The 25434-nt window shown below is 41.9% G+C and overlaps 1 protein-coding gene across 8 annotated transcripts in view; it reads right to left on the bottom strand.

Moving 5' to 3' along the window:
* The window catches only part of Gria1 (glutamate ionotropic receptor AMPA type subunit 1), a 348064-nt gene that overhangs the window by 86018 nt on the left and 236612 nt on the right, over nucleotides 1-25434 (bottom strand). For all 8 annotated transcript variants that reach the window (XR_012442449.1, XM_074057054.1, XM_074057051.1 and 5 more), the window contains 3 exons: nucleotides 16374-16484; nucleotides 15518-15724; nucleotides 9930-10300 (listed from right to left, as the gene is read on the bottom strand). Coding sequence is in view for 7 of the 8 variants with exons in the window: in XM_074057054.1 (XP_073913155.1) it covers nucleotides 9930-10300; nucleotides 15518-15724; nucleotides 16374-16484 (689 nt within the window). In the remaining variant the exon portion in view is untranslated. The remainder of the gene's footprint in view (nucleotides 1-9929; nucleotides 10301-15517; nucleotides 15725-16373; nucleotides 16485-25434) is intronic.

Raw genomic sequence — 25434 nt, 5'->3', positions numbered from 1 at the left:
GCCAACTATACACCAGACAAAGGACTGATAACCAGAATATACAGGGAACTTAAAAAACTAAATTCTCACAAAACTAATGAACCAATAAAGAAATGGGCATGTGAACTAAACAGAACTTTCTCAAAAGAAGAAATTCAAATGGCCAGAAAACACATGAAAAAATGCTCACCATCTCTAGCAATAAAGGAAATGCAAATTAAAACCACGCTAAGATTCCACCTCACCCCTGTTAGAATAGCCATCATTAGCAACACCACCAACAACAGGTGTTGGCGAGGATGCGGGGAAAAAGGAACCCTCTTACACTGTTGGTGGGAATGTAGACTAGTACAACCATTCTGGAAAAAAATTTGGAGGCTACTTAAAAAGCTGGACATCGATCTACCATTTGATCCAGCAATACCACTCTTGGGGATATACCCAAAAGACTGTTACTCCAGAGGCACCTGCACATCCATGTTTATTGCGGCACTATTCACAACAGCCAAGTTATGGAAACAGCCAAGATGCCCCAGCACTGACATATGGATTAAGAAAATGTGGTATCTATACACAATGGAATTTTATGCAGCCATGAAAAAGAACGAAATGTTATCATTCGCTGGTAAATGGATGGAATTGGAGAACATCATTCTGAGTGAGGTTAGCCTGGCCCAAAAGACCAAAAATCGTATGTTCTCCCTCATATGTGGACATTAGATCAAGGGCAAACACAACAAGGGGATTGGACTATGAGCACATGATAAAAGCGAGAGCACACAAGGAAGGGGTGAGGATAGGTAAGACACCTAAAAAACTAGCTAGCATTTGTTGCCCTTAACGCAGAGAAACTAAAGCAGATACCTTAAAGCAACTGAGGCCAATAGGAAAAGGGGAACAGGTACTAGAGAAAAGGTTAGATCAAAAAGAATTAACCTAGAAGGTAACACCCATGCACAGGAAATCAATGTGAGTCAATGCCCTGTATAGCTATCCTTATCTCAACCAGCAAAAACCCTTGTTCCTTCCTATTATTGCTTATACTCTCTCTACAACAAAATTAGAAATAAGGGCAAAATAGTTTCTGCTGGGTATTGAGGAGGGGGGAGGGGGGGAGTGGGTGGTAAGGGAGGGGGTGGGGGCAGGGGGGAGAAATGAACCAAGCCTTGTATGCACATATGAATAATAAAAGAAAAATGAAAAAAAATAAACTTAGATAAAATAAAAATAAATATCTCCCAACATATACACAAAAAACATTGGATTGATTAACCCTTTCTTATACCTGCAGAAATACATATAATAACCAGAAACAAAACAAAACAAAGTCCCTCTTCATTCTTTCTCCTCATTCCCTGAAAAAGAAAATTAATAACAGGTGGTTTCCCAGGCAGAATGGAAGGTGTCTTTCTGTCTGATGGTCCCCTCCTCCAGCTGCTCAGAAGCTGGCAGCTCTTAGAATATGTGTCAGGGCCTATTGACTCTTAGAACTTAGAATGTGACTGATAAAGCTCTGGCCATGATGGAATAAGTCTAATGTTAATCAATAAAAATGTGCCACCAGCAGTTAAGAGCTACTTCCCGGTGGCAGACAGCTGAAGAACTGGCCCACTACTGCCCATATTAGACTGTGTGTTTCTTAGTTGACACTCTAATTTCCTTGTAGCAGGTTATAGGGATGCTGAAGTCATGGTGAGGCAGGATAGATCAGGAAAAGTGAGCCATGGGAAATAGCATCCAGAAATTTAGAGATAAACAATTATCAGTGAATAACTTGATTAAAAGCACATGGGCACTACTTTCTTTGCTTTAAACTTCATACTCCCTCACTAAGCTGCAACATATAGTAAAACAGCAATTCTCTCACTCTGACCTTGTCTACTTGTCCAAATACTTACTGTGCTCTGGGAACTGAACAAGAATATCTTAAAGAAAGACACTTCTTGTGGGGGAAAAAATGACACTTGGCAGAACAACTCCGTTGATCTCAAAAGTATTTGCAAAGGGAAAAAAATGTATCTTAAGGAAGGACCTCTGTCTTGAAAGAAACATCTAATGAGAACCATCCTTTGTTTAGAGAGATGCTCTAAGGAGAACAGACATCTATGTCACAATGACCCAAATTTAGTAAACTGACCAGACTTTGGTATTTCTGGGCCCAATTGATAATTTCAAAATGGCATAACAGGAATAATCACTAAAGTGTACTAGGTATTCTAACCAAAGAATAGCACTTATTCTAAAGTGAGTTTAAACCAAACTCCAACCTACCTTTTCACCATAAATATCCCTAAAGACAGAGCATTCAGCCTGCCTCTTGTCACATGTGCCTGCACCCACATCTGGATGTGTACTATCCTTTATTTTGCTTTGCTTTACTAATAAACTTTTCTGATCTCTACTTCAATGTGTCCTAAAATTGTTTCCTGTGACAACACCATGAACCCAGTACCTGGGTTTAAGACAGCTGAAGACTTTTCCCTCTGGGGACCACTTTGGTCCTGGTGATGATGGTACTAGATGTATCATTTAATTTGATAAGTTTTGAGGCCAGTGAGTGCCTAGAAATGATCTAGACTGGCAGGTTGCATAGCTTATTGCCTTTGCTCATGGTCTGCTTCCCTAGGGATTTCCTAGCTCATTTTCCTTTTCTTTTGTAGATATTTCATTATGCAAGGAAGTGCCCCTGCTTCCCAGAAGTCTCTCTTCATGTCAGCTAATGTTTCCTTTCTCAGAAAAACTCTAGCACCAACTCAGTGGACCCCAGAGCTTAGCCTCCTTGTTTCTCTGTTCCAGAAAGGAAGCATGAGGCAATGAAAAGAGCCTATAATTTGAGACCAGCAGGACCACAACCCACACTTCTGGGTCTTTACAGAGCAGCACAGCCATCCTCATTCATCTACCTTAACAGCTGCATCCTACACCATGGATGATCAGCTATCATTTCTTTGGACAGTCTTCCATGTCAGTGTCCTTGACACCGTTTATTTTCTGCTGGCTACCTTGGACTTAATTCACCTATTATGTCCCTTGAACACAGTGGGAGTAAAAGCACATACAAATGGTGCAACAAAAACAATTAATTTGCTGCAGGTGGATGGTGGCTCTTACTTTAAAACTGCCAGCCTCCCCACAAGTCTGAGCATACCCTCTTGTCAGTTCCATTAACTGCACTTTCATTTTTCTCTACATAGAACTCAGTACCTCCCTCCGAAAAAACAACATCATAATCACAGATGCTGTTTTTCCTGAGAGGGTTTAAAACGAAACAAAGGATCCTCTCCAGGCAAATGTGGACCCCCGTCAGATATAGCTAGCCGTGGGTTGGCCTTTCAGGATATAAAGATGTGGGGACCATCTTTCTTCTAGTACAGCCCCATCCATGGCCTGGGTTTTTCAAAGGCTGTGACAGAAAAAACCACAAACAATCAGATTTTATACTTTGAACTAGAAAATGAAGGAGGAGGGGAAAGGATAATTCCTTTTTAAAAAAATATACAAGTATGATATTCCAAGTGTGTCTAAAGGCATTCAATGCATAAAATGTTTTATGCTACTCACCATTCCTCCTGGGGTCTTGAGCTGGTGGCCCATGAACTGAATCTGGGCAGCTTGTGTTTGATCAGTGGAATTCCCACAGTGTTGACTGTCCAGAACTGAGTGGGAGCTATCCTTTTTAGCTGACATGTGCCTGTTCAGGCACCACATCCCCCACCTAACCTCCAATGTTGTGTTATTGAACTTACACTAAAATATCTGTGATCTTGGTGGATTTCCCTCCCTGTAAGCCAGAATCTTCCCCAATCAAGAGTGTTGGTTGCATATATATATATATTTTTTGACTTGTTGCCTGCCTCCTTAACTGGAATGAGAGCATTGTGAGAGTTGGAATGTTTGTTTTGTGCATCAATGTCTCCCACAGCACTTTGAACCATGCTGTCTGCCACATAACAAGTGCTAAAGAAACATTTAATGGGGTTGGGGGCGTGGCTCAAGTGGTAGAATGCTTGTTTAGCATGCACCAGGCCCTGGGTTCAACCCTCCCCAAAGAAACTTTAATGAATGCATAAGTGAATAATTGGTCCTAAACATCCCTTCCAGCTCTATAAACAACTTTCTGAAAAATTGCCTGTTACAATTTTGGAGGCAAAAAAGAAAATCTCTCCTTCAATTAAACTGTTCAAACAGTGGACATACAGAATAACCTGAAGAGAAAACAATTTGACTCCCACCTAACTGGTGGCCAGAACTGCTGGCTGAGACACTGAAAATGATGCTGTCCTCAGCATACCGGTGAGGGCTTAAATTCTCTTCTCACTGTGTTCATCCCAATACTTCCAGCTACTTCAGAACTCCTGAGATTTTACTCTTCCAAAAGGCTCAGGAAGCATCTCAGTAGCAGAGTCTGTCTCAAGGTCTCATTCTGGGTCTCACCACCCAGTAGAGCAGCAGAGAACTACAATTGAAAAGGCAGGTGGAGTTGAGCTGGAGTCCCCTTTTCCTAGCACTCATGATGGGGGCCACCCATAGAGGCACACATCACACCTGCCAGTATTTTGAAATCTCACCTGGGCCAACTGATTATGAATGGAGAGGGAAAAGCAGTAAAGGAGAATTATTCCTGTGGCTTTCTTTGTGAGCTCCTGCTGATAGTCTGGGCTGCAGGAAAAGGCAGGATGCCAGCAAGGCCTCTACTTTCATTGGCCACAATTAACTCCTCTGTGCCTAAGGCCTTGCTCATCTGGCAGTAACAATTATAGGCGAGTGGGCAGTACCCCTGACCCATTTCTAGCTGCTCCATGGACTTTGCTTTCTGTATTTCTATGCTGGTCTTCCCACAGTAGTACCCTAGTGTAATGACTTTCAAATTTAATGTCCAGGGGCAGAGGGTGGGATGGCTTGTGAAACATGCATAGCCCACTCTCCAACTGCAGTGCTTTCAGCTCCCAGGTCTGAGAAAATGCATTTGGATGAAAACCCCAGGTGATCCCAAGACTCAGAGCATCTATCATTTCTTGCCTTATTGTTGTCTGCACAGCCTTGTGACAATGTCACTTGCAGTAATAAACCAGTGGCCTAAATCGGGCTTGTGCTTTTCAAGTGAGAAAGGATTTAAAATCTCAGGCTGCTTCTATCAACTCCCACTTTCCTCCTCCCCCCCGACACTCCAATGACTTCAAGATGATCAAGAGACATGATCATCTTGTCTCTTTGCATGACTGTTTCGGGGAGGGGAGGAGGGATAGAATGATGCAGAAATACATCATAGGCCTCTATGGCATTTGGATGTGAATGCAGTGGTCAAGCAGTCATTAGTGATCTGCTTGGGGTTCCCTCCTTTGCTATCCTGTTCCTTGGTGAGTCACTTACAGGGTCCCTAAACAAGCCAATTAGCTGAGAGGGGGAGTGTGTGATAGAGGCTTCCAAGAGATCTCCAAAGTGTCATCACTCCCCCGCCTGAGACTCCTTCTCACTGAGAGTAATTATCTTCACCAGGTAGAGATAATTGCCATACATGTTGCTATAGCCTATGATCTGGATTGGAAGGAGTGTTTTGAAAACTGAAATAAGTTCTCATTTTCCCCAGTTCTCCTAGGACCTTCCAACCTCCCCCTTACCCCACCCGCTCTCCCTTGTTCTCCTTACTAAAATTACTTTCAACCAGAAAAGCACTGACCCTGTAGGGGTCGATGGAGAGGTGAACTCTGAGAGAAGACTTCTCATCATTCATTTGGAGGGAAGGGGGTCTTGGTTTGAGACCACATGGTCGGGGAGGATTGGTCTGAGCCATGGGTTTGCCTGAGTGACCCTAGAGAATGAGATGTATAAAATAGAGGACACTAAGATCCACTCAGAGCTAGATGCCTCTGGAACTGTGGTCCCATGGTTTCCAAAAGCTCCCTCCCTCTTGGATTCACTTTTGAATCCTTCCTTTCCCCATCCTTATAAATCCCTTCAGTCAACAATTCCTATCATTTCCAGTTTCTAAGTAGACCATAAATCAACATCTATAATCTGCCTTATAATCTCCATCACTATAACTTCCCCTAGATAGGATAGCTGTGAGGGCCTCTTGTCTGGTCCTTCGTCTACTGTGGACTCTTCTCTGCCTTTAGTTCGTTTTCCTCATAGCTCCCACGGTGGTATTTTAGAATGCAAATCAGTTTTTCTTTTGCTTAACACTCCCCCAATGGCTTTCCAAATCTATACATGGCCATGGCCTCTATGATCTAGCCTCTGCCTACTTTCTACTTCTCCAATACTATCTCAAACTCCAGCTCTCTTCATTTACTACTAACCAGACATACAGATTGCTCCCTCAGCACTAAGAGAGCACTAGACTTTTTTTCCCACCTGTGGGCCTTTGCACATGGCTATTTATGCCTCTTGACTCAATACAAGCCTAGCTCCCTCTTACCCAATAGGTCCTCAGAGAAACCGCCTCAGAACACTCCTAGTAAAGTATTCTTTAATTCTACTTCCTTTATCATCAGTAGGTTCATTTTATTCACAGCTCTTTACAATTTATACATTCATGATTGCTTGTTTAATGTCTGTGTACTCCACCATACTGCCAGATTTGTGAGGCAAAGGCTCCCAACCGCCTTGCTCCATCATCAGTATACCTTCAGATGCTTACCAACTAGAATTCCATCCTGCATGCCATAGACCATTAGTGAGGTCTGTTGCATAAGTAAATGATGTTGGTCACAAACAGGAATAAAAGGTATAAAAAGTTAAGTTGGGGAAAGTAAAGATAAATTTAGTCTGCAATGATTTTTGTTTCTCTTGTAGTATATCCCTTCTCAAAATGTTCCTCTGTATGGAAGAAGGAATTTAAAGTATCTATTAAAAATAGATCTTTGGGTATAAGAATCAGGCCTACATAGTCCTTTCATGAATAGCTTTCTGACCTCATTATCAACCTAATAAAAAAAATTATAATCTGTTTTTTTTTTCTTTTCAGTGTTAAAAGAGGTTACCAATAAACAATCTATCATATAAACATTTCAAAGGAAGGGGAGGAGTCTTTAAAGATTTCACTTGCAGACATAGTGCCATGCTTATCTGAGGCACACAAAGAAGCAGGTAAACGAGGACGTTTCTGTTGATGTTATTACTGACTGCTTGGCCTCTGCCCTGATCACTGTCTTAGTTAGCAACCTCGTCTTTTGCCTGGCCCAAGGTACGATGAGGTTTCCTGACTCTTCAAGGGTTTCTGCAGGCTCTTAGACTCTGGGATTGGGCAAGGTGGGCTTGATAAGGAAAAGTCTGTCTGAAGCAGGTAAAACTCCTTATTATAATTGTTTATTCCTGTGGCAAAATCACAAAGCCTTCCTCCCTGTTCCCATGAGGACGAGCTCCAAGAATCCAGATGCGGCTTGTCTTTAGACTGAGCTGTTAGTTATTTCTGCTTTGTCTCGGGACTTGCCCGGAAAAGGTACTATGTTTCCCAATCAGTGTGAGCAGTGGCATCCTTTCTTTTAGTGAATTTCAGCCAATGTCCAATAAATAAAATCAATAAAAAATAGTATCCTCTTTATAGGTTTCCTATGTGACCCCTGCTACAGGTTTTATATGTATCATTCTCTTTTAAACCTCACAACACTTGCAGAACTGTGATTTCCATTTTACCAGTGAAAATCCAGGGGCAGAGTGGGCTAGGTTTAGTAAAGCTAGGAAGGAGGGTGGCTGTTCAGTCTCCTCTTCACCTCCAGGTCACTTCCTAAGAGATCTCAGTGGGACCCTCAGGATCCAGGGAACACTGTTTGAAAATCCTCTTGTGGCTAGAGTCACAGACTCAAATACTCTCAGGGGCCGGCTGAGTGACACAGGATTGAAGGTCAGGTGGGGACTAGGCTGACCTGGTGAATGCATGATTCTGCAGAAGAGGGGTGGCTTCCACTCAGTTTTGGACAACCATTATCAAACTCATACAGATAAAAACTGAAACAATACATGACAAAGATTTCATTTTATGAACCTTGAGCTTGAGATTCTCAGGATGGAAAAGACATCCTGAGGTCAGACCACAAGGGTGCTGTTAAGAGGTGGCTGCCGACTCATGAAGGAAATGACAGAGAAAACAAGCCCATGGCATCTGCTTGTTTTGATGACCCTAGTTAGTATACTGCTGACTAGATCAGAGTCATTTCTTCCCACTGTTTATCCGCTGGCCTGATTTATTTTTAAGCAAGCCCTTCCCCTGCTTGGTTCTTTCTATTCTTCACCATGTGTTTGCCAGTGTTGGCCAAGCATCCAGTCTCACACCTCCTCTCCCACATCGCCTGCACCCCCCGACTGTCTTCTTATTTAAAGAAAAACAAGATTATAATGGTAAAGGATGAAACTTTCCAAATTATACAGCAGGCAAAATAAGTCCTGGGGAAAGGTGGTTAGGAACAGTTTAAGGTATCCCTGCTTAGGAATATGGGTCCTCATAGACGGGGTAAACGTGCCTCCAGACACTTCAGTGAGACCTGATGTTTATGCGCTCAAGCCCAGGATCTATCCACAGAGGCCAAATGCTAAACTGTGCCTCCCTGAAATTTGGTAATCTACATGGGAATGCCTCCTAGAAAGAGGCATTAAACCATTGCAAAAGGAAAAACAGCCAGTGCTTATTTAGCAGGCCAATTAGAGGGGATCTATGGCATGAGCACTCTAGAATATAGACAAAAGAACATTACACATAACAATAGGAGGTCAGCAAATGTGGGAATTGGTCCAGATTGGTAGTGTTCAGATTTCTTTTTCTCTCTTTTATTCTTTCTACTTTTCCTCTTTTCTTAGCTTCAGAACTGCTTGTTTCCTAGCAAGTGTGAGGCACTGGGTTCAATCCCCAGTATCACAAAAACAAATAAACAAAAACCACCCCCTAAAGTTCCCATTTTTTTCCAAATAAATTGTATTCAACAGTTCAATATATAAAATAGACAAAAGTAGAGCTACTCTGGTTCTAGGTGACACACTAAAATTTTAGGAATTTAGCTACTTGAGTACATTTTTGATTTTTTTTTTGTGGTACTGGGATTTGAACTCAGGGCCTTATCCTTGCCAGGCAAATATTCTATCATTTGAGCTACACCCTAGCCCCTTTTTGCTTTAGTTATTTTTCAGATAGTGTCTTGCATTTTTTGCCCTGGGCAGGCCTCAGACCTTGATCCTCCTACCTCTGGCCTCCTGTGTAGCTGAGATTACAGGCATGCCTGGCTACCCTACCATGTTCAACATGACACTGAGGCATCTCTGAGAAGGACAATTTTTGGACCACAAGAAACAAATTTAAATCACCACTGGAATTAGAGTTTCTTAGAACCTACAAAAGGAAACCCCTTCCTTTTTCAGATGAAGAAGCTGAGGTCTACCAGGGTGAAGTGCCTTGTCTAAGGCCACACAGAGAGTCCATGTGCTACAGTTTGTGCTTCAACACAGTCCAATGCACCTCCACCATTCATGGTAGATAGGATGAATGTCACTTACCTACCTAATGGCTGCCTAACCTTGGCAAGATATTCCACATTCCTGGGGTTCCTCGTCTATAGAACGAGGTATCATAGGAGTCCCACCTTCTGCCTCTGTGAGCTCTCTGTGAGATGGTGCACATGCAGGATTCAGAGCCTCGCGTGGCATATGGCCAATGCTCTATAAATGTTAGTTGTACTACACTGTCTCCCCATTCTATCTCTGTGCCTTTCATTTACTGGACATTGGTGGTGATTATGCCCATTAATCATGACAAGAGTACAGTAACCAGATAGCAGACAGAGCTGGCCCAGCCATGGATGCAACCAGATAATCCACAGCAAACAGTGGATAGCTGACTATACAAAGCAGGTGAAAAACTGAATGCAATCAAGTCTGGAAATAATTCCCACCTCTAAATTTCTAGTACCTTTTTCCAAGAAAAATATAACATTGAGCAAAGGAGTTAAGAGGAGCCAACTGACCTGGGAGAAATGTCACATCCTTGCTGCATGAAGGCTCCTAGAGAGAACCATAAGCTGTTGAATATCCCAAACTCATTAGACTGGTCACTGGTTGTCTGGTCTCGTCCTTCCTCAAACTCTTCACTGTGCCATTCATAGGGACTGAAGCGGCTGACCAAGAAGAGGACAACACTCACTCCAATGTAGGCAAAAACGATGCACATCCAAATCTCATAAGCCAAAGGATCCAGGAAAGAGAAGACTCCCGGCTTGGACTTCTGTGGCTTTTTTATCATGATAGAGATCCCCAAGCTCATAAATGGCTTGGAAAAGTCTATAACCTCTTCCCGAACCAAGGTGATAGTTAAAGGGGCTACAGCCACATCTGCTCTCTGCAAAAGAAAAATAATATAAAATTCATTTGAGCTCAGCAGCTCTCTTTGTTCTCTTTCTTTAACACTGTGAATTTTTTTTATATCTTAAAGGATGAAAAAGGGAAAGAACCTTATAAGTCAAAATCCTCTGATTCCATAAAATATTTGGCAAATAAGCTATCAGCCAAATATATGATCAGCTCATTATCTTACAGGAGAGATTATCCCATTACTTGGCAACTCCACTTGCCAGAGCTTGCTTCCTCATCATACAAGAAGGAGACTGTTGTGATACCTGTTGTTTTTGCTTGCCTAGCAGCCATGCTTTTGTCCTGTGGCAGGAGAACCACTCTTGCCCTACCCTTAGCCCTCTAGGTAAGGAATGGAGTTGACCACTCTGGTTACATGGGAGGCGTATAACCTAGGTCTGGCCAGTCAGCATACTCCCTATCCCAAAAGACTCACTCAAGAATGGCATAAGGCCCAACAGGTTTAGTGAAAATTAGCCCTGAAGTTCAAAACTGAGAGATGCAGAGGAGGATCCCTGGTGCTGTAATTTGGGCCACTCTAAATTCAGGGCTTACCCCAAAATCCCGAGGAACATATGTCAATACCTTTCTCTGTTTGATGCCAAGAACGTGAGCCAATCCTTCTGTTTGCCTAAGCCAGTTTGAACTGGATTTCTTTTACCTGCAACCAAGATTATCCTGGCTAATGAGATGGGAAAGGCAAATGTAACTCTATAAACATTGATTGAGCACTTATGCATGGAAGCTGCAGGTAAACTCTTTAAACTAGTAGGAGATGAGTGCACACATGCACCTATGAGGTGGACAGGATATATGCTATCCAAGAGATACAAATGCTATAGGATATCAGGGAGGGCTGGCTTTTGACCCATTGCTCTTGCACAAAACAGCATCCCAGGAGGAAGGAATCATGTGAATGATGGCCTGGCAGCGAGAAAGTAATATATATTTGCAACTTTTCCTCCCAGGAAGACTGCAAAGAAATACACAAAAAATTCAGTTTTTAAACTCCAAAGCCAACTTGTTGGTAAACATGAAAAGGTTGCAACAAATGTTCATCTTTGGGCATTCAGCAGTGGAGTCACCAGGCCTTCCTCCTCTGTCTTTCTTACCTCTCTCTAATCACAGAAGCACTGGCATCTACTCAGGAAAAATTCACTGCTCTGTTGGCCAGAGATCAGGATACCATGGAAACCCAAGTGGCTATCCATAGCAGATGCCTATGCAAGTCTGTTTGGGGGCAAATAGCTTTTTCCTTCACAAATGATGCTTTACAAATAGTCCAGATGTAAGACTGGTGACAATTGCTGTGCAGAGGAAGGCCCTGCTACTCACAGCCACTGTTTCTGAGAGATATCGTCTCCTTACTTTCATAGGCTGGGACTAGTACTTTCTGTGGAATTAAATGCTTACAAATGACTTAAGTTTTCACTTATAGAAACTTCCTATATAACAATGTGGAGTCAGGTGAGAACTTCATAGTAATTCTGTTTTTCTCCCTAACATCCACTGCATAAATCTTGATAACTTGTTGCAAGTACTTATAAGCCAGTACAAGGGAGAAGGTATCTACTCTTTTCTCTGTAACTTAACCCAGCACAGGAATGGGAGAGAAATGTATTGTGAATGACTTGGATGGATTGACTGCAAGTTACCCAGACAGTAGATGAAGACCAGCTCAGAAAGTAGAAAAGGGTATTTAATGCATTTGTTTGATGTTTCTTGGCATGAGTTAATAAAAGGGTTCATAAACAGGAAAATTACAAAGCTACATAATCTTAATGCTTAGTTCATTTAGCAGTTCAACAATTTGTTCCATGGAACATTCTTTCTGGTGGGATACTAATAAGTATAACATAAAAATTAACATGTTTAGAAAACATAGATTTAAACAGGTTACTTTGGCACAGAACTTCTAATGTGCTGAGAATTTCCAAGACAGTTAAGTGGGATGCAATATTTCCAAACTTATTTGGCCATGCATCATTCATTTCCCTAAGTATTAAAAGGGATTCAAGCATGTAGGAGATACACATAGTGGGAGGTGTTATGCTAGACTACCTCATTTTACAGATGAGAAATGTAGGTCCAGAGGAGGATGGTGGTTTGATACTGACTGAGAGACCTGAGGTAGACAGCACCTTCTCAGGAGTGGTCAAGGGCAGACAGACTTCATCTAAGAGCAGGAGACCAGGCTTCTCTTCTCTGCAACTTCTCCTCTTTGCAGCTTTCTGATTGTGTAGCCTCAAGTGAAATGATTGTCTTTTTGGATGTTAATTTCCTCATTAGAAAAAGGCGTAATATTTTTTTGTTTTACCTATTTCACAGGATTGTTTCGGGAGGGTCAAAATAATTCAATTACTTGATGACACTGTGAAGTGTGAACACTTTTCAGGCAATCAAAATTATTTTCTTAAGTTGACATCACAGGACAAGGGCTCTCAAGCTCAAGGATGCATCAGAATTGCCTGGAGGGATTTTTTTTTTTAATTCAGAGGACAGAGTTCCCAGATTCAGTGCATCTGGGGTAAGATGTGAGAATTTGCATTTCTAACAAGTTCCCAGGTGAAGCTGCTGCTTCAGGTCCAGGGATCACTCTTTGGGGCACACTGACCTAGGAGATCCCAAAACAGAACATGTAATGCATGGAAACACTCCTGGGAAAACAGTATATAGCTTTGAGGTGGTGGAAAAAAGAAAACGGCGCATGACTACCCAGGATAGAGAACTATTCTGAGCCAGGAACTGTGTAAGTGAATGGTCCCCCTATAGCCTTGTGGTAGGACACTCACTATCACTTCTGTAGCCAGGTGAGCCTTGGAGTTCAACGACTTGCTGGAGTCATGCAGCTCTAAGCTGCCAGAGTTGGAACTCAAATTCAGGGGTAATCCAGGTGTTTATTTGCAAAGCTCACTTTCTTTCTGCTTCAGCAAGATAAAGAACAGACAGAAATACACTTAGAAATAAGATATAAGGGCATATCCATGCAAGAAGCAGAAACTGCATCTGTGACATGTAGCCTCTGTTCCCTTCCTAAGAGCAGCTCCGGCTCTTTTCTCAGTTAATGCCAGATTTACAGTCCAGTATTTGGATGGTTTTATTTCCATAGATGCAGCTTGTCTTAGCGTGGTACACCAGTATAGAGCTGTATGTCCTGACTGCTATACTGACTGTGTGTCTTCTGTCAAATTACCCAACCTCTTTGGGCAGTGTCTTCATCTATAGAATGTGGGAAAGAAGCTTGTCTACCCTATAAAGTTGATATGAGGGATAAGTGAAAACATTAGTGAACTATTTAGCCCAGCACTGGGCACCTACTATGTAGTGAAATGTTAGTGCTATCCTTGTTGAGAGACTCTGATGGCAGTTATTTGTAAGGCACAGGAAGAATAAATTTGGAGACCTTAAATGAATTTTTCCTGACTTCACTGATGGTTTGTGATTGAAGATATTTCCCCAAACCCCTCTGTACCTACTTAGGAGAACAGAAAAGGAAAGATAAACTAAACATAAAGGTAGAATAGCTCGTTGGGCCCATTATGGAGTCTTCAGAAAACAGCTTTTACTGGGATGAGGGACAAACCTGGTAAAGGGGGGATATGGGGACAGGTCTAGCAGCCAAGGCATGCAGAGGTGACTCCAGAGCCTCAGAGTTCTGATGAGCCACTGACTGCTGTCATTGGGCTTTCGATCAGGATGGTCATACCACTGTTCTGCCCAGATCACAGACTTTTCACTAAGGGAATTGCATTACATGAGATGAAGGTGAAGAAGAATGGTGGAGAAGGTGAAAAGTTCACAGCAGTTGCCATAGGAATGATCTTAAGAACTTGGAGGAAGTTCCCATGGAAACCAGCCTCCAGATGCAGCATGACCCATCCATGTCTTTATTTCACGCATAGAGCTTCCAAAGTCAGAGGCAGTGGAGGGAAGAGAAAAGGGGAGAAGCACATCCCATCTTCAACCCATTAAGCACCTTCATAGGCATCTCAAACTGCATCCCTGAAGAGTGTTTTCTTTACTCCATCATTTTCTTTGAATTCCCTTTGTTATTTCTCAAGGCCATCATAACTCTTTTTGTCTGAATATGGGACAATGAGATTTACAGTCCTCCTAAGTGATTGCATCCTCCTGACCATCGCTTAACCTCAATGTGGGACTCAGAATGTACTTCAGCTAACTAGGGACCCAGCCTGTAGTTTGCAGTGTATCTGAATGAAGCCATGGCAACCCCTTTCCTGCATGTCCAATTGGATTCTTTCATTGCCTTTTGTTTTCCTCTGCTCAAGTATCTCATGATCTCCTAGAGCCCAATGAATCAGTGCACAGCCTTCCCATAATCATTTCCTACTCAAACTTATCCCTGATCAATCCTCAACCCAAGCCCTCAAGCAAAGAGTATTGCTCACTACCCTCATCACACCTTATTTATTCCTCCACTACCCTGCTTTTGTACTTTATAAATTCCTGGACTGTATTTTCTACCTCCTAAAATGTGTAAGATCCTTGGGGATCTTTTGCTTCTCAATGGCTCCCTAAATACTGAAAACAATGTGGGGGATTCAGTGGTTTCTCAAGACTGTTTCAATTTATGGAAGATTTTATAGCAGTTGTGAGCAGAATTGCTTCAAGTGTGGTGAGTGGGGCAAGGATGGAGTAGAACTATTTCTATGACACAGATAGCTACAAGGCACAATAAGCCATAAAAGAAGCAGAAATTAACTTCTACAGGGAAAAGCCACAATGATTCAAGTGGAAGTTCTCACCTGCTATGGGGAGAAAGAAACGACACTTTGGAAAAAGCAAGATTGGATATAGGTTTTGGAGGAGAGTTAAGAGGTGGAGAGTGGCAGGGGGTCAAGCTCTAGGGAACAAAATGTGTAAAGAGACAGTAAGGCTGAACTGGAAACTATAGGAAAGGGAATATAGGAGCAATTGACTAGGAAGTCAGGCTGGATGCGTCTCATCCCCAAAGAGAAATTTATACTGAGGAAGCCACTGAGTAGGACTGAGTCAGTTAGGACCAGGAACCTGAATATAGCATGTCTTAAGACAATGGGTTTGGGTGACTTATCTGTTCAGCAGTAACAATACTCAATATTGGTGTCTAATGGGCATTTGTGGGCAGGGCCATCTGGTCACCAAATGATTTCCTATCTAACGCTCTGCCTTTGCCCTCCAGTTTTGCACCTTGGGAGGAACTTACTCCATAGACCAGCTCTCCCACCATGCCATTCCAGGCCTTTGTGTCAGGATCTCGGGCTCCATATTTTCCATCGCTGACAATCTCAAGACGGTAGGAGTAGCCTACATGCTTGGCAATCTCTGCTGCCAGCTCTACACAGTAGCCCTCGTAGCGGTCATTGCCCTCAAACTGGTTGGCATTCTTCTTGAGCATCACATAAGGATCCTCCTGGTAGAGAAATGGAGAGACAAAGGCTGTCCATTGTGGATTTGCTCATGGTCAGAGAGTACTTCAATGTGGCAAAGGAGATGTTAACACTGGGGATATTGGTTAACTCTGGGGAAGTCTCTCTAGTCCTTAAATCTGCTTTCTGAATTTCTTCCCCCCCTCATATAAACTTCTTGGGATAAGGAAGCAAACTTTGTTAAAGTAAGAATGTTTCATCATTGAAATATGGTACACAGCTTTTCCAGGAGCTTTCAGATTTTTTTTTTAGATACCTCTGTGGAAAAGAAAAGTAGACCCTAAATAGGCTCCAGAGTTCTCATGCTAGACCATTGAAAAGTTGAAAATAATAGCAGCTTCACTTCTGAGTACTTTATGTGCATCTAGCAGGTGAGAATGGCTTCTAGCAAGAGAGCAAAATTTAGTGTCACCCTTAGGTGGGAAAGTGGTTCAAAAGTGCATTTTGGCTTATCCAAGGACACAGAGTTTGATAGCAAATCTGAGATGCTGAATGAAAACTCAGAGCCTCATTTTCTGAGAATTTATTTTCCACTTCCTGTTTCTATCTATGGCACAGTCTTTGCAGCTTTCCTCGTGAGTGGCAAACCCTTGTATTGGCTCAATTAACCCTTACAAACAAGTGAGTACTCACTAGGATTGTAGTGACAATGTATGTCCTGTTCTGAACACTTGAGTTATCCCCGCCAGCTTGGGCATCAGTGGCTGCAGGAACAAACTTATCATCTTCATTCCAGTAACCAATCTGTTAACAAGAAGGTAGAGTGTCAGGTGGGTCAGGTTCCTCAGGACCAGAGACAGGGAATCAGGAGCTCAGTCACACAGCACTGGGCCCCAGATTGTGAAGTAATGTAAAAAGAAACCAGAGATCAGGTGCCTTCCACCAGATCCCTTTAGTGGAAATCCTCAAAATGGTGGGCTAAACCTGTGAGTCCCCCTCTGAGGGGGTGAGAGTCTAGTTGTTTACACAGCTAAGCTGTTTGGTACAGTGCAAAGCAGGGTTGTGGGGATTTATCTTCCTGCACTTGTTTCTAGGGCCAGGCCCCTCTTTCCCCACCTGCTTATTGACCCTCTATTTCCCCGAGCTCATTCTAAACTTAGTTGGAATCATATGATTAAACACTTTCTATCTATAACTAACTTCCTAGGATAGTTATTTTATCCTTTATTCACTTATCCTTTTCTAAGTATAAATTATGCAATACTGAGTGTATTATAGTGCTTAAGGTTAAACAACATTAATTTTCCAGATACCAGCAGATTATTAATACTGACTCATTTTCCAAGGTTTTTCAGCAAATATTTATTGAATTCCTATTATATAAAAGGTTCTGAGCTAAAACATTGATAGTAGTGTATGGCAGGTTTGACAGAGATTCAAAGAAGTCTAAGGGATAATCTTTGCTCTGAGAATAGCTCTCTTCTACTTGTGAAGACATGAAACACAATACACGTAGTCCAAGAAGTAATGAGTGAGCGGGACTAAGGATTTCAGAGAAGCAAAGGCCAAGTGTGGGATCCTATGTAGGGAAAAAGGCAGTAGGACTCTGAGGTGGGATTAAGGTCAGGAGAAATGGACAGTCAGGGCCCAACCTTTCAGCTTAGAGAGAATAGGAGCTGAGGTGTGAAGGTAGGAATCTTGCTAGATGTGCAGGTTCAGGGGGTCCTGAATGGAAACTAGGGTTAGCTAGGGAGGGCAGAGGGTGCTTGGGTTTAAGTGGCAGAGATCTTTGAAGGGCTAGGCTAAGTAGAGTAGAATATGTCCTAAAGGTAATAAAGAGTCATGGAAGATTCGGGAACAGCAGAGTACACACACACACACACACACACACACACACACACACACACACACCTATTGAGACATCCTATACCTATCTCTCTTGGTTTCCCTCCCTCTCGCCTCCATCTCACTATTCCATTTCCATCGTCATCTCTTTTTAGACAGTTGTGTTTGGTTTTGTGATCATCTGCAAGCCATAGTATAAAGGAAAGAGAGTTGGAAGGGCACATGCAGAAGGATGAGCAGCTCTGCCAATAGCCAGAGTTCAGCTCAGGCTCACAATCTGAGGCACTTGCCAAATGGTCAGCTCTCAAGTCACCATTATCTTGATGTCTTTCCCAATCCTTGGGTTGGATACCAGCAGTTCTCCCAGCACTCTCGCAGTCATTAACAATAGTAACAATTGCTAGCACTCATGTTTTCACTATACCATGACTAAGTTTTCCAGTCTTTGAGCCATACTGTCTGGCTTAGGAAAGGTGCTGACTTGCCCAAGGTGGTGCAGCTGGAAAGCACCTGAGCTTGGCCTGAAGAACTGGCCACCTGGCTCCAGTCACTGCTGTTTACCATTCTGCTGTTCTTGCTGAGATGGCCCTGCCCTGGGCTGGGAACCATATTAGTTGTTTATTGTATGCATCTTGTGTTTCAGGTGTTCATCTCAGTGCTTTTTGTTTTAATTCATTTCATCCCTTTGAATTCCTATGAGGTGTGTTAATTGTCATTCCCACTATAAATGTGAAGAAACTGTGATGTGGAGAAGTAAAGTGACTTTCCCAAGGCCACAGGAGGACCATGGAGTCAGGATCTGAGCCAGAAAGTTTGATAGCAGGGCCATTGACTTTACTTCAGGGCACTGCCAGCCAATCCCCGAGGGTCTTGTGTACATTCCCATTGGACTCTGCTCTAGCCACTTTCACATCTGTCCCCATTTCTCCATGGTGCTGCAGCATCATGGACAACATGGAAATGCACTCATCCTAGGGCTCCTGTCTCAGCCTGGCACATCCTTTCATGAGGACAGATGAGCCAACAGCCATGGCCCACGTGTAGTCAGTGCCCACATGTAGTCAGATGCTGAGGCAGCTCAGAGGCTTGAGGAGTGTCTCTCAGGACACCCTGTGGATCACCCTCAGGGCAGGCATGAGCACAAGGCTGGGCAGGAGGCTGTGAGTTCATAGAAGGAGGCATTTCTCGCTAATGACATAAGCACCAGAAACTTGGATTTCCAGTACTGTAGAGCCCAGAGAATCATTTCATTCAACCCTTCCTTTCATGTGGGCAACAGAGGCTCAGTGGCCTCAGTGCAGTCTCACTCCCCTCACTTTGCTGAAGCAGTGCTCCAGGGAATCTTGGGGACCCTGCACTACTTTCATGAGAGGCAGGGAGGTGTTCAGAAAAGAGGAGGAAGCTCTGCACTCCTCATTTCAGCTCCAACAGCAAGCATTGCTCTTAGTTGATTTTATACATTGGAATTTCCCTCCAGAATAGCTTTTTACAAGGAGTCCACTGGCTGAACAGTGAACATTTAAAACCACAGTGGTATATCATGATGTGAGGTAGGGTATTTTGTATATATATTTTAAATCTTCAAGTTATTTTCACATTTTACTCTTATGATCCTTACACTATGCAAATAGAACAGACAGGATTGGGAATATATTCAGTTTTACAGATGGGAAAATGTAGGATTGGAGGAGTTGATGATCTAACATCATTATAGGTTATTTAGCAGCTTAGTGGCAGAGACTAAAACCCAGCTCTCATGAACCTCAAATGCAAGATTACTTAATAAAATCAATATAAATTTGAGAGATTGTCTGCCATATGTGATTATTTTCTATACCAGATGATACTAAAGTGTTTTTGTTCCTTTTTCTCTTTTCTTCTTTTCCCTCCCCTCCTTCCTCTCTTTCTTTTTTCTTCCCTCTTCACAATTAATCCACAGATTTATTTATTCCTACAGAAACTATACAAACACCAATAAAGAAGAAGTTGTTTTCTTTGACTTTCAATTAATTACTCTAAAATCCAGTGTATTAAGAGGTATTATTTAGGCCAGGTGTAGTGGTATGTGCTTATATTCCCAGCTACTTGGGAGGTAGAAGTAGGAAGATCAAGGTTTGATGCCAGCCCTGGCAAATGGCCCTATTCTGAAAAACAAACTAAAAATCAAAAGGACTGAAGTGTGGCTCAAGTGGTAGAGTACTTGAGTGCAAAGTCCTGAGTTCCAACCCCAGTCTTGCCAAATGCACACACACACACACACACACACACACACACACACACACACACGAGTTATTGTTTTAAAAAGGAGGGAGCTCAATGGCTGAGAGATTAGTCTGTCTTCAAACAGATGTGGTTTAAAAGCTGGGCTTTCCTAATTGCTATGACTTTGAGCAAGTTACTTGACCTTTACGAGCCTCTGTTCTAGATCTGTAGAATGATGTACAACAGTACCTGCGTCCCAGGGCTGCTTTGAAGACTAAATGAGTTAATACATGTAAAATAATGATCATAGTGTGGAGTTCATATTAAGTTGTAAGTAATGTCAGAATAAAGTCTGATACTCATTAGTGATGCCTAGTTGAAGGTTAACAGGTTTTTATATTATAACACATTTCAGTTTGCTATTGAACATTAGTAATCTCCAAAAGAAGTATATAATCTAGAGCATTTCCAAACTATTTGACAATCTAACTCTTCTTTTCATACAGAATGTCCCAGGGTGTGGTTCAAAAGTCACAAAACCCTGCTCTAAAATCTCAAATTATTTTGACAAAAGAAAAAAGCAGCAAGATGAATCTGTGTTGATCTGATTTATATAGCTTAGGAAAAAGCTCTAATTGTTAAGGTCAGAGATCCTTTGAAGTCAGTATCATAGCACCAATGTTAAATTGGGATCTATATGGAATATAGGTTGGCTGATTTATAGCTACCTTCATTTTTAATGCTACTAAAATAGTCACATATTATAAACAAGCTTGTTTTATTCCTAACACTCATATGGGAAAATAATACATAATATTGCCAGGGTCAGTAGAGTCTCTCTGATGCCAAAACTCATGCTTATACCTCATGTGAGCTAGTAGATTGGAAAATCTGGTTCTACAGTTTTGTTGGAAAGAAAGCTGGTGAAAATGTTTGAAGATATGTTGCACTTTGGAGATGAGAACACATTTCTCTTTCTTTGGGAAATGGGTTGGATTATTATACAGTACTTTGATTTTCTACTGAGGATATGCAGGGACTTTGATTCTATCTGAAAGTAAATCAGAGTTAGGAGTTTGGTAAAGATGGGGCCCACTGTACAGGAGAGGATTTAAACAATTCTGACAGAGAGAAGTCTTCTCCTGGGGACAGTTATGATTTTTGATCTTCTATTTTCCATTTACCTCTAAAGATTCTTTGAATGTAGGAAATGAGTCTAGATGACAGGGATTTTTTTTTTTAAGTGGATGAAGTTTAAAAAGGAGATGATCATAGAACTGCAAATCCAATTGATCTACCTTGTACAGTCATCAAGTTGAATTTATACATATGATGTCTCCAGGTTGCCTTTGAAGATACATCCCCTGACCTCCCAAAATGAGATCCATTATAATCAATTTTTTAAAAAGTAAGTTGCCTACTGTGGCCAAGACAACTAACTGACCACCAAGTGTTCTTGTATGCCTTCCATAGTGCAGAAATGTTAGTGAGAAGTAGCTACCTAGCCAGAAACTAATTTTCCCAGCATACTTTGCATCTAGTTGGCCACATGACTGGGTCAATGGAATGCAAAGAAAGTCTGTGTATCTCTTCTGCCCCAAAATCTCCACCACATTTCCACTTTCTTTCTTTCGCATCTGATTGCTAAATGTTGACCGCAGAAGTAGACAATGGAGCCTCCATAAACCTGAATCTTAGTCAGAGTCCCCAGGTCAAAAACTAGTCACTGAGTAAATGAGAAATAAATTTCTATCACATTAAACAGTTGTGATTTCAGAGTTTATTCTCTTACAGCACCTACAGTTACCTAAACTACTACACTTAAAGGATTTGAAGTTAATAAGTTTATGTGTAACTTTATTGGAATTCTGCTTTAGGTGTTATTCCATTCAATTTGCTACCCTTTCCCCCCTTTTTTGTTTGCAGAATTATAGAAATATGGGCCAGAGTAGTAAGCTCCCTGACTGCCTAGCAATATTCAAAATATTGCCCATCCACTTAATAAAGAATCATTTATTTGCTTGGGTTTTCTCTGTGTCAGTATATTCTAGGCACTGAGGATATAAAAAATAAAGCAAATATAGTCTCTGTGTTTAGAGAACTGATACTTAATGTGCTATGGTTTGAATGTCCCCTCCAAGGCCCATGTTGAAATTTTTTTGCCACTGTGAAGGCATTGGGAGACGGGGCCTTTAAGAGGTGATAAGCTCATGAGGACACCACTCTTGCTATTGGCTCCATCCTCATCAGTGAACTGATGGTATTATTGAGGGACTGGGTTACTTACTATAGTAGTGGCTTTGTTAAGGAAATAAGCTCTGATGTCTGGCTGTGTTATAATGCAGCGAGAAGGCCCTCACCAGATGCTAGAACCTTGATATTGGACTTCTCAGTCTCCAGAACTGTAAGAAATAAATTTCTTTCTTCACAAGTTACTCGGAACATGGTATGCTGTTATAGTAGTAGAAAATGGACTGGGAGAAGTGGAAAAGAGGTAAAGAAGAGAGAAAGACAATGCATATCTAGACCTCGAGTTGGCAGGTCTTATCTTAAAGGGCCAGACAAAATGTATTTTAAGTTTTGTGGAGCCTATAACCTCTGCTGCAGCCACTCATCTCTGCCATTGTAATATAAAAGCAGCCACAGATAATATAATAAGCAAATGAGAATGAATGTGTTCCAAAAAACTTTATTTATGGACACAAATTTGATTTTGTATAATCTACAAATGTCACACTAGTCTTTTAAACATTTATTTCAACTGTCTGTTGAAATGTAAAACTCATTTATTAGCTAATGGACTATATAAAACCATTTGTGACTGAACTGTGCAAAAACAGATGGTGGGTTGAATTTGGCCTGCAAGTTGAAGTTTTCTAGTTTTAATTTAGATCAGCTAATTTTTCCGATACAAAAATGTATCGGAAGGGTAAGCACTCTGAAAAAGTAAAATGGAATAATGTAACTGTGCTGGGTAGGTGGGGGCTTCTTTAGATGGAGTAGACAGAGATAGCCTTTCCAAGAGGCTTCATTTGAGCTGAGATCAGAAAATAAGAAGAAACACAGTGTATGGAAACATGATGATAGAGAATAGCAAGTGCAAATGCCTGAGGAAACAGCGAACTTGACATGCTCAAGGAACAGAAGAATACCCATGCACATATAGAGTAATGAGACAGAGAAAGCTGAGCAAAAGCAGGTGTATTTTCCTAGTGACAGGAGGCCCGTGAAAAGTTTTAAGCAGAAGAACAAAATAATTTTATGCATATTTGAAAAGTATCTCCCAGACCTTGTAGTGGAAAAGTGGACTTGTAAAGAGGCAAGAACATATATAGGCAGCAGGACTGATGACTGGTGAGGAGGCTATGGTGAGAGGAGTGGAGGTGGCATGGATCCTGGGGTTGGTGGTGAAAATGGAGAGAGTGATTAGATTGCAGCTGCATCTTAGGGTGTAATAGAATTGTTACATTCAACATTGGACAACAGGGACTTAAAGGAAAACTTCCAGAGGGCATATGGGATGGGGAGCAATAATTCTTTGAGATGTTAGAAGATGATTTGTGATACTGGAAGGACTCTGGGTCACCTTGGTCTTCTTTCCTACCCAGTCTTTCCATTCCAGCTATACTCAGGGTCAGAACTGAGGATAACAAACCTGGGACAGGGCTGTGAGACTCAGATCAAGTTGAAATGTGTAGATATCTTCAGGCAGATCCAAAAATAGCTATGGGATCAAGGGGCAAATGGTTAAATCATAATACTGGTCTCTTAATAAGAGAATTTGTAAGAAAATACTCTCTACAATCCTCTTGTAGATAGCCCTTTATGAGAGTTTGTGATTCTACCTGAATTTGGCAAGGTACTTTATTTAAAGAGGGAACCCTAAATCAGTCCCCCATCGTGAAAGTGGTAGCTGTAAATGGGATTTCCTAGGATTTAGCTTCGGCAGAACTAGTGCCAGTCCTGGCACCTGAAGCCTCTATAATGGATGGATGCTCAAAGCATATGCATTTCTGTGGGATGTCAAATTGGATCCGGGTACCTAGAAGGTATGTTGGCAGGTGAGCTGCTGGGATACAGGTGTCATATTCACTTTCCCAGGGCCCTGGACCTGAAAGAAGCAACTCCTTTCATTATATACATTAGGTAAGGCCCAGCAATGTTTGCAGAAACCAGCCCAACTAGGTCACCCTGAAAAATCTGAGAAATTACTTTGCTAGGAGGCTGATTGAGTAAAATACCTGAAGGCACAGATATGGAGGAATTGATTTTCTAAAAGTCAGATCCCCTGTAAACAAAGAATGTTTAAACTCCCACTGTAAGAAAGGATTTAGTCACTGGAAAGTAAGTATAAAAATGGCCTTGTGATGGGAAAAAACATAATGCAGTGTTTGCTTGTGGATTTTAAGGTTACTCTGAATTCTCTTTGCTGATTTATCCATACCATGGACTTGCATAGCCTGACTCACTCAGACTCAATGCTGACATGGGCGGAAGGTTCACTGCTGGCCAGGTGCTGCTTTTCTGACCCTCCTACAATGGGGTTACAGGCATTGACTCCTTAATCCTGCAGCAGCCATCCTGTGAGGCAAAGTAGCTATTTTTTTCTCTTTTTTTTGACACAGGGTCTCACTATGTAGCCCAGGCTGGCCTTGAACTTGAGATTGGAGATCCTCCTGCCTCAACTACCCAAGAGTGCCACCAACCCTATTCAACATCCATATGTCTTTGTGACAAGCCACAGCTGTTCATGTAATGTATAGAAATACCAATTTGTATCAGTAGGAGTTAGCAATATTTATTTTTCCCCTGAGGACAGAAGGACATTCTGAAGACTCTGAGGGACAGGCAAGATTTATGGTCTGGAATTTTCTATCTAAGAGCAATCACTTGCCTGCTCCAGCAAGAAAAGATCAGCAACATTTATGTTTCATCTGCAAGGTGGGGACAATATCTCCAGCTCTCCTCAGGATCTGATGGCCTGGGGAGGAGGCCACATGTCCTTTTCAGGGGCAGTGACATTGTCTGAGCTGGTCCCCTCATCCCTCAGTCATCAGAAATGTCCTGATTGTGTCACTCTGATCCACTCAGTCTTGGCAAGAGCTGTGGCAGGATCTGGAGTATCAGCCAGGGCCCAAAATAAGGTCTCCCTTTAGTCACAGCTCACTGACACCTTAGATAGCCTACTGGGACTCTCTCTACCTCAGTTTGTCCATCTGGGAAGGGAGCTATATCACTAAGGCCAATACTTCACAGCCATAATAAGGAGCAAACACTTTAAAAGGGATGAATAAGCCACCTCAGTGTTTCTCTATGTCAGCATGTATCTCTTTGACATTTTTCACAGATGCTAGTGACCACACCACTGAACAAAGATCAGGGGCTAATCAGGCATGATCTGTTCCTATTTTATAGGTGTAGAAACTGAAGATAATAAGAGCTAAGTAACCAGCAGAGCTCTTCTCTAGCAGCAGGAATTAGAAGAACAGAGATAACAAAACTGAATTCAGACTTGGGCTATTTCTGAAAGAGCATCATTCACAATAGATTTTTGTCCCCAGAGAGTGTCCTTGTACAATGTCAGGGCTGGGAATGGTGCTCAGTGCTAAGTCATTTGCCTCAGCATGCATGAGACTCCAGTTTCCATCCCCAGAACTACAACAATAAAAAATAAATTAAAAAAAGATATTCACATCTAAGACCATGC

The sequence above is a fragment of the Castor canadensis genome, chromosome 16 (assembly GCF_047511655.1).
Source record: "Castor canadensis chromosome 16, mCasCan1.hap1v2, whole genome shotgun sequence".
Taxonomy (NCBI): Eukaryota; Metazoa; Chordata; class Mammalia; order Rodentia; family Castoridae; genus Castor; species Castor canadensis.
Note: the sequence above shows the minus strand (reverse complement) of the source record. Positions and strands in the feature narration are given on the sequence as shown.